Genomic DNA, 16,878 nt, shown 5'->3' on the forward strand with positions numbered 1-16,878 from the left:
TAATAAGGTTTCCAGTGGATGTGTACACCTTTGTAAAAAGAAGCTGACCTTCCTCATTTATAATTGCTTGGCTTGTAGGAGAAATGGATGGAAACACAATATAATTTCTGTAGATTTAACATTCAGATGGAAAAGGTTGTTGGGAAGATGAAGACCAGCCCCGTGCCTGTCTCTTTACCAGGAGGGCTGCACTACAGTCCAGTCCTCCCAATAGAGCCCAAGCTCCTGCGATGTGCTTTTTTTGTCCTTATATACAGCATCCTGTTACCAACCCCTTTAATCAAAGCTAATATGTCCTTCAGAATATATAACCTTGGGTACTCTGTCACGCCACACCCCCCCCCCCCCTTCCCACCTCCAATGTTAGTGTGACATTTTGTTTGGGAACTGATGCTCCAGAAAGTTCCCAATGGTCTTCCAACCTCTCACTCTCTTGTACACTGTAATTTGGTGTCAGCAGTCTCTGAGTGCAGGTAATGTGCAGTAAGTCGAGGTCATTCAGATGTGATTAGACTTGCTCGAGACAAGTCAGTTGCTATGTAAAGGCATAATTTCATCACAGCGTATGGAAAATCTGTCTACTAACTTGGATCTCTTTTTGTTTCATCTAGGAGTGAACTTGTTAGTGGGCACGGAAAGTGGTCTGATGCTGCTAGACAGAAGTGGTCAGGGGAAGGTTTATCCACTCATCAATCGAAGAAGATTCCAGCAAATGGATGTACTTGAAGGGCTAAATGTCTTGGTGACAATTTCCGGTAATGTTAACTGTTCCATGTGATTTTTCCTCCATCTTGTATGGCATGGCAAAAGTCTTTTCTTGACAGCCTGTGTGTTGAGGGGGAAAGTCTTGACTTGAATGAAGTCATTGGATTTTCCATCATTTTGCCTCTCTTGAATCTGCAGTTTGTTTCTAAGAGTGAATCATTTTCCCCATAGTAGCCTGTGCATGCTTGCCCCTTGTCCTTCCTCCTTCTAATATCTTTATAGGTTTGGAGGAAACATTCTTTTGTCAGAGCTGTACTTAACGTTTTGTGAAGTTTGTAGAAGTGACATTCTACCCCTCTGCTGCAGTTACTTGCAACCTGGCCTCTTTCTAACCAAAACATTATTTGGTCCTGGAGTTTAAAGAGATTTTGTATGTCTAAATATGTATAATGATAAATGCTCTTGCAAAGTAGATAGTTAAGATTGACAAGAGAAAGAGAATGTGCATGTCTAACGGGGTGTGGGGAGCGCAATATTTGCGCAATGTGGAAATTGCCATTTTGAGGAGGCAGATTGAAGCAGCTTTTGGCCTTGCCTCTCACTGGATGCAACTGCAGACGATTCAGCAATGAGAGATGAAGGGCGGTGCTGATTGCTGTGTTTGTTTTGTGTGCACTGATGGAAAATGTGTTTTATAAAGCTCAAGGTTCCAGACTCCTTGGCTCCAAAGAGTTATTGCATAAGGTTATTCTGCCATTAAGTTACTTGATGTGGTGCACTGTTAATCTTTCTTCACAGGTGGTGTTCAGCCATTTACTTTATTTTTGGTTTGGTTTGTTTGGGAAATGAGTTTTTGCTATGCTGTGCTATTGAGGGAGAGAATGTTAAATGACGTTTTGCACAGTGGTCCATGTTATTCATTGGAGCCACTAAAAATTTTGTTGATGCTTCCGAGCTCATCCTACCCTGCTGGAGTCTCTCCCAACTCTTGTACAAAAGGACACGCACCTAGATCATGTGTTAGATGTATTACAGTAATCCAGTTGAAAAGAGCCATGCCCATGTTGGTGTTGTCATACTTAGTTCTAAGCTCCACCTGTGTTGTGAAGTGTTTAAAAAGAAAAGATGAAGCAAAGAGTGTTTAAAAAAAGCAACCTGTCGTGTGTCCACAGTACGTTAAAAATATAAGCTACTTGAAAAGCATCATTTGATAGTTTGTTCTATAGTAGACCTTATAAACAAAAATACTGTATAATCCAACTTGTGCAAAATGCATTGATTTGAAGCATACTCTACACAAACAGAAGTGTCTGTGATTAAATCTAGTGTGTAATTGTTTTGGGTTTATTTATGTTTGCGTCAGTCACGATCTGAGAACCCTGACACATCCGTTTTCTTTGTTTCCTTCAGAACTATTGTTTCCTCTGTTGAGACACGCTACATTAACCCTTAAGAAACAGGCTGATCTTTGTCTGTTTTATGGCTTTGTCTCCACCCCGTATCCTGCATTTTATGGGAGGATAGTGAAGTACGAGGCTGGAAAAAGGCATTTCTGCTCAGTCTACAGCTTTCCCAGAGATGTTCCATCTGCTTTTTCAGGAATCAGTGTGTTTATGGTGGCTATTCTTACATGTCACCACACTGTAAGAAGTTGTGGTGCAGTAGGGTTTTGAGGGGATTGTCACCTAAAATTTGCTTTTAATGTGTACCCTTCAGAGTTTGAAAACATGAAACCAATTGTTCCTGCAATATAGTTCTCAAATTCAAAACTTACCTTGACAAGAAAGCTTTTGTACTGAGCTACTACAGCTGGTACAAGAAAACTGTGGGTCAAAGCAGGGTAGCTGTACAGTTCTTTAGCTCATACTGTTGGGAGGCAAAAACATAGTTTTGGATGCTCAGGTAGAATACAGTGCTGAGAGTCATAGGAATGCTGTAAGAGAGACTAGTGACCTGCTTACAGAACGTGCTCCCTTTGTGGCTCCCTGAGCCTTCATAAGCACAACTGGCTGATCTGGGCAATCAGGAATGTAGGGAAGGATGACGGTGTAGAAGAACTGGTTGGGATCTGTATGCCTGGTAATTAAAAACCACACAACAATAAAAACAAAAACTCAACATAGGAAAGGAGGCTTTGCATTTGAAATGATGTCTGTGGATGAACCAGAGCTGGGAGTTTTCGGAGTCAATAATCAGCTTATTTAATGGTGGGAACAGAGTTTTCTTTCTTATTTCATAGCCATATGAAATTTAGACAAGAGAAAAAAGAAGTTGCAGATATTTGAGAGCTGTTTAAATTGAGCGTTGCGGATTTACAAGCAAAATGATCTAATTCCCCTCTCCAGTATAAATATTAAAATCAATGTAACATGTAACTCTAAATACATGCATAACTATGTTTATTTAGCTGACCAATTGTGCTCTTTTCATGTCAGCCTGCTGGAAGGCTGAGGAATTTCCTGTCCTGTGACTTTCCTTGTGGTCTAGACACTAAAACACAATGGGAACACACTTCAGATATTCTTCTGTTGTTGTTATGAAAATGTTTCCAGCGGGAGAGAAATACCCTGCTGCTCATCATGTGAACTTGAAAAAAAAAAATAGCCACGTGCTGGGAAATTCCCTTGTGCACTATTTGGTCTGAGTCTTAAGGTTTACTAAGCTATGGGGAAGCTAAAGTCATATAAAGAAATAAGTGGGAGATAATTTGTTCTCCTGATCAACTGAAACTTGTGATAGTTGTGTCCTGTGAGCTCTTCCTTGCCCAGAAGCACAGTGCTTTCTGGTCTGTACTCTTATTTCTATTCCAATTTTTCTAAAAGGATCTCTACAGCTGTCATTTGCAGTATTTTCATGGGAGGACCTTACTTTTGTCCAAAGTAGAACTTACAGGAATACTGCTCTGGTTCCATTTCCAGATCTCTAAGAGCTGTGACAGCAGTGGGATTTTATCCCTTTGTCAAATTTGATAAATATGAAGTCAGACAATAAATCATATGTTCCCTTACTGCCAAATGAGCCGTCACATTTGTAGTAGGGATAAACAAGTTCAGCATGATGTTGCTTCACATTCTGTGGGTGCCATCAAAGCAAGAGAGGCTTTTAAAATTAAGGAGCAGATCCAGTAGTTGAGAACAGGTCTCCAGTTCCTCTTTAAGCTCAGTGAACAGATTTTCATTTTGTAACTGCCTGTTCTTTTCCCCATGCCCTTCCCCATCAAAGTAATCCCAAAGAAAATTTTTCAGACTGTGTCTTTTATAAGGAAAAAGCTGGAGTCAATGGCACAGCCTGTTTGCAAGCTGTGCATCTGCATATGCTGCCCCAGCCTTCCCAGCTGCTTTTCCTGAGGAGCCTAGCTGTGTCAGGGGTCCTCTGCCATCAGAACAAGGGCTTGGTGCCAGCTCTAGGATCCAGCCAAGAACAGCAGGATGCTCTCAATGCTCAGACTTCTTGTCCTGCTGTAACCTGTAACTCCTGATGCCGTGTGCTCATCCTCATCAGCTACCAGAGCACTGGCATGGAGCTACTCCACTGACAAGTTGGGGCCCTGTGAGCATTTCTTATTTTTTTTCCTTGCACAGAGACTTCATGGAGCCTTCTGTACTGGTTCCTCATCAGAGCAGACATGATCTCTCTACTTTACCTCTAGTTTCACTTGCAGGACTGTGGTGGCTTTGGACAGCAAAGCAGCTGAAGGAGGAAGAAGGAGGACAAGCTTTGAATATCTGCACTAGAGCCACCTTCTTGCCAGTTCAGCCTTGCTGTATTGGCCATTAGTTATTAAAGAATCAAAGAACCATAGAATGGTTTGGGTTGGAAGGGACATTAAACACCATCCAGTTCCAACCCCTTGCCAGGGGTAGAATTGCCACTCACTAGATCACGCTGCCCAAGGCCTGATCTGACCTGGCCTTCTCCGGGCAGCCTGTGCCAGTCCCTCACCGCCTCTGAGGAAAGAATTATTTCTGAACACCTAATATTCCCCTCTTTTAGTTTAAAGCCATTCTTCCTTGCCCTATTATCATCAGACAGTGTAAAAAGTTGCTCTCCCTCCTGCTTATGAGCTCCCTGTAAGTATTGAAAGGCCGCAGTGAGGTCTCCCCAGAATCAAAAAGAGCTGCTGATAAAGACAGTTGTGAGCCTTGCTCTGCATTTGAGGCCTTTTCATATTGCAGGTTACATTCTGGGCTGTGTACAGTACTGTTCAGTACTGTTGTAAAGTGGTTAAATGCTGGAATAGTTTAGCACTGTTCTTGCTGTACTTTTCCACCAGTTGAATGATTAACAGCCTTAGTAAAAACTTGATCACTTTGTATCTAAGGGTGGTGTAAGTGATGGAAATGTCCTGCTTGCTACCTGTGCAGAAGTTGTAACATTCCCTCAACATATTCTTCTTTCCTGTTGCTTCCTCCTTTCAAAGCAGTCATACTCTCTTCTGCTTGTGCAGATAATTTGGAGCCTCAAATTCTACCTTGCTGTTCTCCTAAAGTTTTGTGCAAATAAGAATTGTTGAGGCTCAGCTGCTACCTCAGTGCAGGAATCTGGTGTTTTTGTTGTGGGTTTATAACCCTGCTCAATTAGTAGCTTTGTTCTAAGAACCAGGCAGCTAAGGGGTTTGTCATTTTGAGTATTTAGTTGGTAATACCATGCATCCCTGTCATTGATTATCAAGAAAGCATATATTTGGGTGGAGTCTGGAGTGATGCTGGTGTGGACATAAATACTGCATGAGATCTCAGTGGTTGCAGCAGTTTCTCCTTCATTGTTCTTTTGTCTTGTTCTGTGGGGATTTCTGTTTGTCAGGGCAGGGTTTTTTAGCAGTTATCTTCCTCTGGAAATAAACCATTCTTTCTCCCTTTGTGGCTAGGTAAGAAAAACAAGTTGCGAGTTTACTATCTGTCCTGGTTGAGAAATAAAATCCTTCACAATGATCCCGAAGTAGAAAAGAAACAGGGTTGGACAACGGTGGGTGACTTGGAAGGCTGTGTGCACTATAAAGTTGGTAAGTAACAAATGAATTTATCAAATTGTTGGATAAGAGCTGACTGAGAAAGAGAACTGCAGTGCATGTAGCTACTGGGTTTAAGATCTGTTTCTGACTATTTTCTTTATACCTAAGGACAAATTTTCTGTTGAAACATCAGAATAGATAGCAAGCTATTGGGTTAAACCAAATATGAGATACTGGGCTGTAAACTGGCGCAGGCACAGATCCTCCATCTGTCTTCCTGTTGTGAATGCAACTTCCAGGAGAAGGCTGACAGGGCCAGTAGGGGCTTGTGGCATTTCACCACCTCTGTTAAACCCTGGAGATGACAGAGGGTCTCTTGTCAACCAGCTGCTGCTCTCTCTACCAACAGGTTTCCCTGTTATTTTACCATGCTGAAATCAGATTTTGGAATGGAGTGAAAAACATCTTATTTTTAATGTAGATTTTTAAGACTGGTGGAAAAAAAAAAAAGAAGAAGAAGAAGAGCGTGGGAGGAAAAAGCAAGCCCAGTTAGTGCACGAGCTTTGGGGAGGCATCTGGGAACAGAAGCATATGTTTAACTTCAGGATGATTCATTGATTCCCTTTAGCTCATGAACTTCCCTAATGCTGTCTCAGATCCACTGCGGTACAGTTGTGGGATTATGGGGATGAAGTGTGTTTTCACTAGGCAGGCACCTTTTGAGTGCCCTTAAGTTGCTTGAATGGATTTGGCTTTAGAAGCTTCCACCACAGCTAGTCCAAGACGTATCACATTTTTGCCATGTGCAGTGAGCCTGCTGCCCTGCAGGTGGGGATATGAACTAAGAGCTCTTTCTTATGCTTCAGTGTTGTGATGCATCTTAATGGATCCTGGGTGTTGCATTTGGTTTGGTTGTCCCCTAAGAGCCAGCTCAGTTTCTTTCAAGCCATGTCAGTCAATGTAGAGAAGCAGCAGTCAGACTGAGCTGTTTCTGTCATGCACACGCTCTTGCAGAAGAGCATAATCAATAACTATTGCAGTAAGTGACTGCTGAACCTTGAGCTTGACCCCAAAAACAATTAATAATGTACTTCTCTGGTATCATATCCCAGGGTGTCAACAGCATAACGAAGTGGCCTGTTAACAATACATTAACAGCTATAGAAAGGAGGCTTTCCAGTAGGGAAGCGTGAGAAACAAAGAACATTCTTTTCCAGATGAAGGGTGATTTGTTCCAGCCTGGCACTGAACTTCCCTCTGAGCCAAGAACATACAGTAGACTTCTTCAGGTAGTGAGAGGCCCCTTTGGCAGCTGTGCCTCAGTTCCCAAGAAGGATGAGCCCTGTGAATAGTTGTGCTTACAGACTGGAGGTGGCCAGAGAGGCAGCTGGCACTGGTCGCTTCCTTGTCTCTTTGATGCAGTGCAGTTTCAGACATCAAGCTGAAGTGGTATTTATGGATCTCAGTTGCTTCAGGCAACTTTTGGCTCCTCTCAGTGATTAATCGCTCTTTTGAAACTTAAGATTTGGGTGAATTCCCAGATAGCACCCAGAGCAAAGAGTGAGGATTATCAAAGGTTTCCTTTCACAGATAAGGTGATTTTGTTCAATATCCCCTTCTTCCCCAAGAAAATATTCCAAGAAGTCTTGCAAGTCAGACAAAACTGAACAAAAGCTCTATTTTTCCATCGGTACAGCTGTGGAGGTTGAGAGGCTTTTTTTGTCTGCTGAAGTGTCAAGTCTTCTAACACTTAAAGCTCAGTATTCTTGCTTTCCTGCAGAATAAAAGGGGGAGCAAGTAATAGCTTTGTCTCCCTACTGCCTACCAATAGATAACAACTGCAGACTTTTACATTAGGTAAATATCTAACCTAATATCTGAAATAGCGTTAAAATAGTATTTATTAAAGAAATGTTCTTCTCACAAGTCTGAGATTCTTCGCTCCAGCCCTGTTTCAAAATCAGTTTTGGTTAAGAGATAATAATGGCAGGTGGAGATGTGGGGATTTACTCATTGTTTTCAAAAAGCATTCCACTCCTCTAATACTTGAAGAGATAGAGAAAGCCTCTGAGATAAGTGTAATCCAAATAATGCTTTTTTCATTCTTCTCCTCCAAAAAGAGCACCAGAAACAGGTTAACAAGCCTCAATATTCTAAAAGTCCCCATAATCTCTTCCACACAAATGAAGATAGCAGCTGCAAATGTGGATCCAGCCACACTGCTAGAATGGCAATTTCTAAATGTGCAGTTCCCTCCTACAAAAATAAAATAAAGTAGTAGTAAACAGAGCTTTTTGAGATGGTTACATTTGCCAGCTGTTTGACTGGGAACAGAGAGATATACAAGAATTTGCAAGTCAGCTATTTTGTGACCTGTGTTAATTCTGATCAATTCTGTGATTATTTTTCAAGTCTTTAGTGTAGTACTTCCTTGAAGCATTTTGTGGCTGAAATGCTACAATTGTTGCATTTGTCTGTCAAATGAGAAAAAAAAAAAAGATTGCAAAATGTTGTTGTTTCTGAACTGTCCTCGAGAAACTCCTGACTCCTTCACACCTCTACAAACTTCTCCATTAGGCAGAAGGTAAAATTTGTCACCAGAATTGTCACTAAGGTGACTTGAGCTCGTGTTTCACTTGAGAATTAGAGGTAAGGTCAGTTGGAGACAGCTCAGGTAGTACACCTTGTTTGCTCAGCTACCTGTTTCCTTTAAACTGTCATCTGAGGAAGAGCTTTTTGACAGCCACCTAGTCATGTTCTATGAAGTTTTTGGTAACAGTTTTTCTTTGGGGCAATAAACAACAAAAAAGTCACCTTTTGTTGTTTGAAATGGACTCGTTTCTCAACTTTTCACTTCAGTTCCCTTTTTCCCCTCCTTTTCTCTGGGGAATTTTTTCGTCAGCTCAAAATACCACTGCCGGTGCTGTGATTGTGATTGCCAATAAACTACCACAGTCATTGGCTTCTTTTATTGGAAACGTCCCTGCCTGAAAACTGTTTTCTTGATGAGCTGGCACAGTCTAATGTGGAAAGAAAAGTGTAAATAAGTGTGTACTGGCTAAGTCATTGAAAGCGTGATGACAGGTTCAGTTACTGACAAGAGTAACAATTTTTGTGGTATAAATGTGTCAAAATACTTAGCTGCTTAGAATTAGCAATTCTAAAATGAAGCATTACTAAAAACCTTCAAACTTGTGTAAATATGGGGAAATAGCGTCGCTTTCTGATTACTGAATTAATTTTTGTTTTGGTTTAATTTCAGTAAAGTATGAAAGAATCAAATTCTTGGTAATTGCATTGAAGAGTTCTGTGGAAGTCTATGCATGGGCGCCGAAGCCATACCACAAATTTATGGCCTTTAAGGTAACAGTATATTTCAACCATCTGTTGGGTTTTTACATATTGAGTTACAGTTACCCCTTTTACAAAAGTGGTCTGACATTTTGTCATGGCTGTGGTACAGCTTCTTTGGTAAATCTGCCTTGAATTTCTTATATTCTCAGTTACGGATGCGGGAGGTTTGGCTCTGAGAGGCATTGTATTTAGAATGCTGAATTGCAACCAAGCATAAATGAATGTTCAAAACGACACAAAATCACAGCAGTTTGTATCCTTGCTATAAATAAAACATGAAGCCAAGAGAAGCGAGCTGAGTCTAAGCATCTTCATGTGAGCAGAAGATGTCATTAGATTATGTTCAGCTTTGTTATCTTTTGAATACAGCAAAAATGAATTTAGCTGCCTTGGTGTAATTACCAAACTGATTTGCAGACAATCAGTTACTGCCGGTTGTGCAGATTGAAGTAAATGCTACAGGAGTATCAAATTGCTTTCCCAAAAGTTCAGGGTGATTCTTACTGAAAACAAACAGACCGACGAAAGTAAACCCCAGGGAATAGAGTGTATAATATTACATGATTGAAATGCAGCAGGGTGCTGAGCGATCTCTCCTTGTCTGTGGAAGATGTTAGCCTCTAACTGCTTTGGTGGATGGAGGCCAAAGGCCTACTGGAGGAGTAGACTCGTCAATTGTGCATTAACAGCATGCTTTTATAAAACCTGTCTAGGTTCTAAACAGTAAAGTAAATCTCACTGATTGTTTTCTTGCAGTCATTTGGTGAATTGGTACATAAGCCATTGCTGGTGGATCTAACTGTAGAAGAGGGTCAGAGACTAAAAGTCATTTATGGCTCCTGTGCTGGCTTCCATGCTGTTGATGTGGATTCAGGATCAGTCTACGATATTTATCTACCAACACATGTAAGAGTTCTTCCTGGGGTGGCAGAGTTTCTTTCCTTTTGGTTTTCCCTTCCCCCCTTTTTCTCAGGTGAAAAATGTATCAGGCTGTCCCAGTGCGAAGTGGGACCAGGTGGAAGGGGACAAACAAATGTGGCTTAGGGCCTTGTCCTGTGTCCTGTCCTCAGGGTCAATGTATCTCCTTGCCTGGGAGCTGCCTGCTCAGATCTGGATTTCAGGGATGATAGGTAGATGGCTGAGTGCGTAGCGTGCATAGCGCATAGTCAGCTGCAAGGAAAGTGGCAGTATGAATGATATTCAGCAAGCTTGGCAAAGCCACGTGGCTTCATCTCTGCCCGTGGAAAAAAAATGGTCTCTCCTACAGAGAAGTTCATCTTTCCTGTTTTTAGATGTCTGCCTTAAGATGAAAGAATCAATTCCCTAAAGTTTTCTGATTATCTGTTGTCACTGTGTAGGGAGTCTAAGTTGGAGGGAGGGCTAGCACTTCTAGTGTGTATCCTTGATCTGCTATCAGACAAAAATCAGAATTCACCTAGGCCTTTCCCCCAGCACGGGCTCTTCAGTTTTAAAAATGAAAAAAAAAAAAAAAAAAAGACTTTGTCCTCACTTCTGTCTCTTTAGATCCAGAGCAGTATCCAACCTCATGCAATCATAATTCTCCCAAATACGGATGGAATGGAGCTACTGGTCTGCTATGAGGATGAAGGAGTTTATGTAAACACATATGGAAGGATCACCAAGGATGTGGTTCTGCAGTGGGGAGAAATGCCAACTTCAGTTGGTAAGTGCCCTGACAGAATCAAATGTAATGTGCTGTGAGAAAGTGGGAGTGCATGTGGGCAGAAGGAAAATGCATCAGGTTTGACCTCAGATTCAGAAGCGATGCTGTAATATTGCTAAAAAACAGCTGCACAAAGTTTGGAGGAATTGTATGAATCCATTTCATGTTGAGTTTTTTAAAACAAGATGCAAACAAACGTGTTGTGGACTTCAGGAATAAAAAACTCCTTTATCATACAACATGATCTTTGCAGTCCATTACAGAATTTTTCCTAGACAGCAGCAAAATTAGGAAAACCATTAACTATAAAGATATGTAAGGTGGCACACAGGATATTATTACAGGATATTAATACTATCTGATTTGATGGGTTTATTCTAATTCATCTGCAGATTGCTTATCTATCTTTGTGTTGGTATATCCTGTTGGTATAGGTGCTCTTGCTGCCTATGCTGCCTTATTTCAGTGCTGAATATGGCATGGGCTGTGGTTACACCTTTGTTTTGTTGTGCAGACACATTGAGCTTGCTTGTTTTGGAATGGATGCATGGATCAGTAGGTTACTGCTGCTGTTAGAGGAACATGGAAGAAGGAAATTTAAAGAAGTTTTGTGCATGGCATGTTCACTCTGCTGCATTTAACTCTTGACTAGATTTGAAAGCAAGCAGATTATATCAACTGGCAAATTGTAGAGCCCTGGGGACTGAAGTGGCTGTGAAGTAAATGGCACAGAGGCAGTTGATACCATCAGAATATCTCGTCTGACAATTCTAATAAAATGTTTGGCTCAGTTATCACTAGTGACATATGTAAAAATATTCTGGCACAAGGTATATGTGTTGGTATAGACATGTGTTGTACTGTAGCAGATAATTTGGTTTAATTTCACTGAAAATTAATGTGAAAAAAGATAACATAAATGGGAAAGTATTATAAAATTAAATCTTTTTAAATTTTCCTTGTTAAGATCTGTTGTGCTTCTTTTTATTTTTTTCTCTTCAGTATGCATACAAATCAGAGGCAACAGCTTATTCTTCACTAAGTTCCCATATGTTATTTTTGGCAGCATTCCTAAGACTATCCATCAAATTTCTTTCTGAATATACCTTCTCATAATGCTGGTGCCTTTCTCCTTCATTCAGTTTTTAATGCTATCAGGAACAGATTTTTTCCTCATGCCAGTACTAATCTGTTTCCCTCAGTGACACCCTGAGGAATAAATGCTCGTTTTTAATTTATTTGTGTGCGAAGGAAAGCAGAAGGACAAATAATAGTACTTCCACTTGGAGAGCTTAATATGAACCTTTTTTAAAATATGCAGAGTACTTGTCAGGCCAGCTGGCTTTCTTGGGAAGGAAAGCAGATTTTTGAAGCATTATTCCTATTAAAGGCGGCTAACAGGTTTTTTTTTTTTTTTCCCCCTAATTTTCCCATTCTGTCTCTTTTTCTTTTGCCAACAAACTCCTTCAAAGCAAGGAAGTGACACTGTAAGACACTGAAATGGTGCTGGGGATGTTCTGGAGCGGATAGGCTTTGTCTGTTTAAACTTTGGGTTCTGTTTTCTCCTTGTCAACACCTAATTAACCTGTCTCGTTGCCAAACTTGGGAGGAAAAATCTTTGTAAAACTCAGTGTTCCTTCCATTTAATTGAAGGCTGGAAAGCTTCTATTGTGTCATAAGTGCTCAGGCACAAAATACATTATTAACATGTACAGCTCATGTGGTAATAAAAAGAAAAAAAAGGTTATTTTGGGGGCACTGTGAAAATGCTGAAGTCTGAAATAGCACTCTGAGCATTTGCGTGTTTTTACGGTATGTACAGGCAAGTCATTGTTAATTACAGTGTTTAAATACATTCCTCTGCTTTTTTAAAAAGTTACTCTGTGTTGCCCTCTACCTGTCCTAACGGGCTGTGTTGTACTGTGTTTTTTCTCCACAGCATATATTCGATCCAATCAGATTATGGGCTGGGGAGAAAAAGCGATCGAAATACGCTCGGTAGAAACTGGACACTTGGACGGTGTGTTCATGCACAAAAGGGCACAAAGACTCAAGTTCTTATGTGAACGTAATGACAAGGTATAATCCACCCCCATCCCTGTTTCTTGCCAAGATGATAAATGTGTACGTTAAGCGGGTGCTTGCAGTGAGTTGGCCCCAACCGGCAGCCAAACACTCCTTTCTCACGTGGAATGGGGACAAAATAAAAGGAGTGTGAAAGGACTTATGGATCAAGATAAAGGCAGCTTAATAAGGAAAGCAAAAGCTTGGCTGTGCAAGCCAAGCGTAATAAGGAATTTGCCAGTTTCTTCCCATCACAATGATGTCCTCATCCCTCCTCCCTTCTGTCAGCTTTTCTTGCCAAGCATGCTTTCGTACAGTATGGGATATCTCTTTGATCATTTGGGGTCCACCATCTAGGTGTTGTCCTCTCCCAGCCTTTGGGAGTAAGAGGCCTGGTAAGAAACCCTTGATGCTGTGCAAGCACTGTTTGTCAGCAGCCAAAACACCAGTGGGTTAGCAGTGCTCTTCTAGCCATGAGTGCAAAGCTCAGTACCGTATAGGTTGCTATGAACAAAGTCAGCTCCATCTCAGCCAGACCCAGTACAGAACTGTAGATGTCACAGGCAGCAAAGACAAAGGAAAGTCTCTGCTTCCTTACCTGTTGAATTTTTCTTTTCTTCACAGGTTTTCTTTGCCTCCGTACGGTCAGGTGGAAGCAGTCAAGTTTATTTCATGACCCTTGGCAGGACTTCTCTTCTGAGCTGGTAGAAGCAATGGGCTTTGGCGAGGAATTGCTGACATCCAGAGTCTGAGATCTTCATAACTCGGAATTATTTTCAACTGGAGTACAGACCTGCACTAATGCAGCACTCTGTGTAAATGTGTGTGCAGGCATCACTGGTGTTAGGTTTCTTTTTGTTTTTCAACTGAGGCTGCGAGGCAGCTGGTGCTGTAAAGATATTGCCATCAGGTGCTACAGTGTCTTTGAGGTTTGGGATCACGCTAGAAAGCTACAGGTCTTTTTTTGCCTTCAGCTCCAGGATTCCTAGGCTTTGAAGGACTCTGTTTGTTAGTGTTAAAACAGAGGGGGGGAAAAAAAGGAAAACAAAACAGATTTACTATGAACATGCTGTTGAGTGGACAGGAGGCAGGCAAGAGAAGGTGAGAAGTGGTGTAGAGAGTCAGAAAGGCTGAAACAGAAGGGCAGATCTAGTCTATCTAGTAACGTTAACAATGTATTTAATTGACATTTCTTTTTTTGTAATGTGACAATACGTGGACGAAGAGGAAGGTGCAGGTTTTAAGAAGTTAATATTTATAAAATGTGAAAGACGCAGTGACTAGGATGGAGAACTTCTTCTTGGGGACAGGGAGGGTGGGAAGGGGTCAGGGAGGAATTCTTGTTTTTTTTGTTTCTGCAGTTTTCTTTTGGCCTGGCCAATAACTTTAGTCATTTTCTGTGTACCAGGTATTGCCTGAAATATGTGCAGATGGTTAAAAAAGGAAAAAGGAAAAAAAAAAAAAAAAAAAAAGGAAAAAAACAGGAAAAAAAAAGAGAAAAAAAGTTCATTTTCTATAATGATTCTGTGTTAGGCCAGAACTTGGTTATGTCACAGTATTAGCACTGCCTCAGTTAAAGGTTTAATTTTTGTTTAAACCTAGAAGTGCAACAACAGTTTTACCACAGTCTGCACTCGCAGAACTAAAAAAAGAAAAAAAAAGAAAAAAAAAGAAATAAAATCCAAACTACATATGTTTATTTTTTGTGCCTACCTCATTGTTTTTAATGCGTAAAAGAAAAGAGGTGGTTTAGTTTATACATTTTTAGATGAAAACCATTAATGTCTAATTTAATCTTAATACCAAAACTACCAGATTGAAAGGTTTCTGACTGTTATCGTGTAGCAAGTTTCAGCAGGAGGAGAGAGTGGGCCGTTGGGGCAATAGTCGTAGCGTTATGGCAGTGAGACACTGATTATTGTAATTTGCTGACTAAATTTGGAAAGCAAGCGTTTTTCTAAACCAGTTTCATCCTTAATAGAAGTCTGAATTTAGCCTAAAACCGGAGGTTTCACTCTTCTAACATGTGGGCTTAGCAACAGGCAGGTAAATAACTAGGCTAGTTCTATAAACTGTTAAATGTTGTAGGAAACATTTTGGGGCGGTGATGTTTTTCTTTTTTAAGAATGCAATGCACTAAAACTCTTTTAAGAATGTAGTTAATACTGCTTATTCATAAAAACAACGTATACTTGTGTTTAGATGTAAGATCCCAGCTCTGGCTTTTTTCTTTCTTTTTTTTTTTTTTTTTTTAAGTCAGTTTTATTTTATTAATAAGTTCTGACATTTGTAATAAATGTCTTGAGAGTAATAATTTGTTTAATGGCTACATGTTCATTACTTGAGAAAACCTTGAGTGTATAATAATCTGTTGGTGATGTAATAATGCACAGTGTCATGATTCAGCCTTTTTTTTTTTTTTTTTTTTTAATTATTATTATTATTATTATTCCTTTGGTGGGGTACTTTGTTGACAGCTGCCTTAAGCTGTTCATTCAGTGAACAGGCTCTCAGTGTTCCGTGGGCTTTGTCTTCTGCTGCGTTGAACTTTCTCTCCTGGCATGGCAGGTAGGGCTTTTCCAGCACGTGTGCTCCAGCCAGCCGGCGCCCAGCCGCGAGCACGAGCTGTGCGGAGCTGAGACTCAGCCAACTTTCTTTTGATATCAATCCGACTGCTGTAAATCCTTCAAACCCGAGCAGCGTTTCTGCTGAAGGCTCCTTCGAACGTCACAGACAGTGTAAGAGTGAGTGGTAGATGCGTACCACGAGTGCATGTACACACACCCACACACCCCACACACCAAAAGAATTAAAACTCAAGAAAGCCTTACATTTGCTGGCAGAGGAGTTCCTAGAAATATTTTTTTTAACCGTGTGACTTTTGGATAGTGTTGAAGGTGAAGGTTGTGTTCTTTTCATGCCTGGCGCGGTCAGCCAGAGGAACGATGAACCTTTTGTACTCTCATGAACTAAAGGGGACACGGAGAAGCGACGCGGGTGTAATCACACGTCGGCCCTGTAGTGTAGCTTATCCCAGCTGATTTGACCCAATGTCAGTCTGCGTGATTTAACTCTTCCAGCGCTCTGTGCTCCAAAATCAATGTAGTCCTTGAAAGCTGATGCTGTTCTCCCAGAGGAAGATGCTCCAGTGCTGTTAGGGATTCCCAGGTCACGGATGCACGCTGTTGGCGCTGGGAGGCTCCCGGGGGAAAGCTCCCTCTGTCTTCGCCTCCGTAGAAGTGCCAGGACAGCGATATGGCAAGGTAAACCCAGTATTACAAAACCACTACGTATACAGACATCGAACTCTAAACAGTGCTTTTGTAAGCAAAGAAGAAAAGAAAAGCTCCTAGGTTTAGTTTTAAGCTTTAATAAGTAATAATTTTCTGTATCTTTAAGTCAAAGTAACCCTAACTTGTATGACTGCAGTGTTTTTATTTTTTATCTTATGCACATGTTATGTTGGAGAAAATGTTTACAAAAATGGTTTTGTTACACTAATGTGCATCACATATTTATGGTTTATTTGAAAGTGATTTTTGTGGGTTTTTTAGTTTTTCATAGTAGTAGTAGTACACTTTTTGTGATTTATAACCCCAGGTTCTGCTGATTATAAAGATGCTAAACAATACTACAAAATGACAAACTGCATTAAAATTACTAATCGTAGAGCTGCAAAGCAGACTGGTGACAAGTAAAACACTCAGCCTTTTTTTTGCAGTGCTATCTAACTTGTCTTCTGTGTATTATGGAAATTACTGTTTTTTCCCCGTTTTTCCTTAAATAAAGTCAAATTGACACCTATCGTATGTGGAAAGTATTTTGAATATCTGCTGGCTGCAGAAATCAAGCTGCACGTTGCCCAATTGCTTGTGTAAGAACAAAAGCTTTATTGTCAAATCTCTTAATTTTATGGAGACTTTGACAACAAACTTGGGCTTTTGAGGGCTTTTTTAATTCTTTTTTTTTTTTTTTTTTTCCAGAAAGCCCTGTCTCATGGTTCAATTGCTCTTTTGAGAATTAGAGTTTTCCTTTAAGAAAAAAAAAAAAGAAAAAAGAAGAAGCTTAGAAACACTGGTATGTGGCCAGCAGCTTGGGAAGAGATGTTGCCTAAGGGACA

The 16,878-nt window shown here is 40.6% G+C and overlaps 1 protein-coding gene across 8 annotated transcripts in view; it reads left to right on the forward strand.

The window, feature by feature from the left end:
• Window positions 1-16,562, forward strand: part of MAP4K4 (mitogen-activated protein kinase kinase kinase kinase 4) — a 151,648-nt gene extending 135,086 nt beyond the window's left edge. For all 8 annotated transcript variants that reach the window (XM_090127652.1, XM_031605192.2, XM_090127671.1 and 5 more), the window contains 7 exons: window positions 612-755; window positions 5,573-5,707; window positions 8,919-9,019; window positions 9,767-9,916; window positions 10,535-10,694; window positions 12,634-12,773; window positions 13,383-16,562. In XM_090127652.1, coding sequence (XP_089983778.1) covers window positions 612-755; window positions 5,573-5,707; window positions 8,919-9,019; window positions 9,767-9,916; window positions 10,535-10,694; window positions 12,634-12,773; window positions 13,383-13,466 — 914 coding nt within the window. In that variant the 3' untranslated portion in view covers window positions 13,467-16,562. The remainder of the gene's footprint in view (window positions 1-611; window positions 756-5,572; window positions 5,708-8,918; window positions 9,020-9,766; window positions 9,917-10,534; window positions 10,695-12,633; window positions 12,774-13,382) is intronic.
• Window positions 16,563-16,878: the final 316 nt, after the last annotated feature.

Source organism: Phasianus colchicus, chromosome 1, assembly GCF_987193195.1.
Source record: "Phasianus colchicus chromosome 1, bPhaCol1.hap1.1, whole genome shotgun sequence".
Lineage (NCBI taxonomy): Eukaryota > Metazoa > Chordata > Aves > Galliformes > Phasianidae > Phasianus > Phasianus colchicus.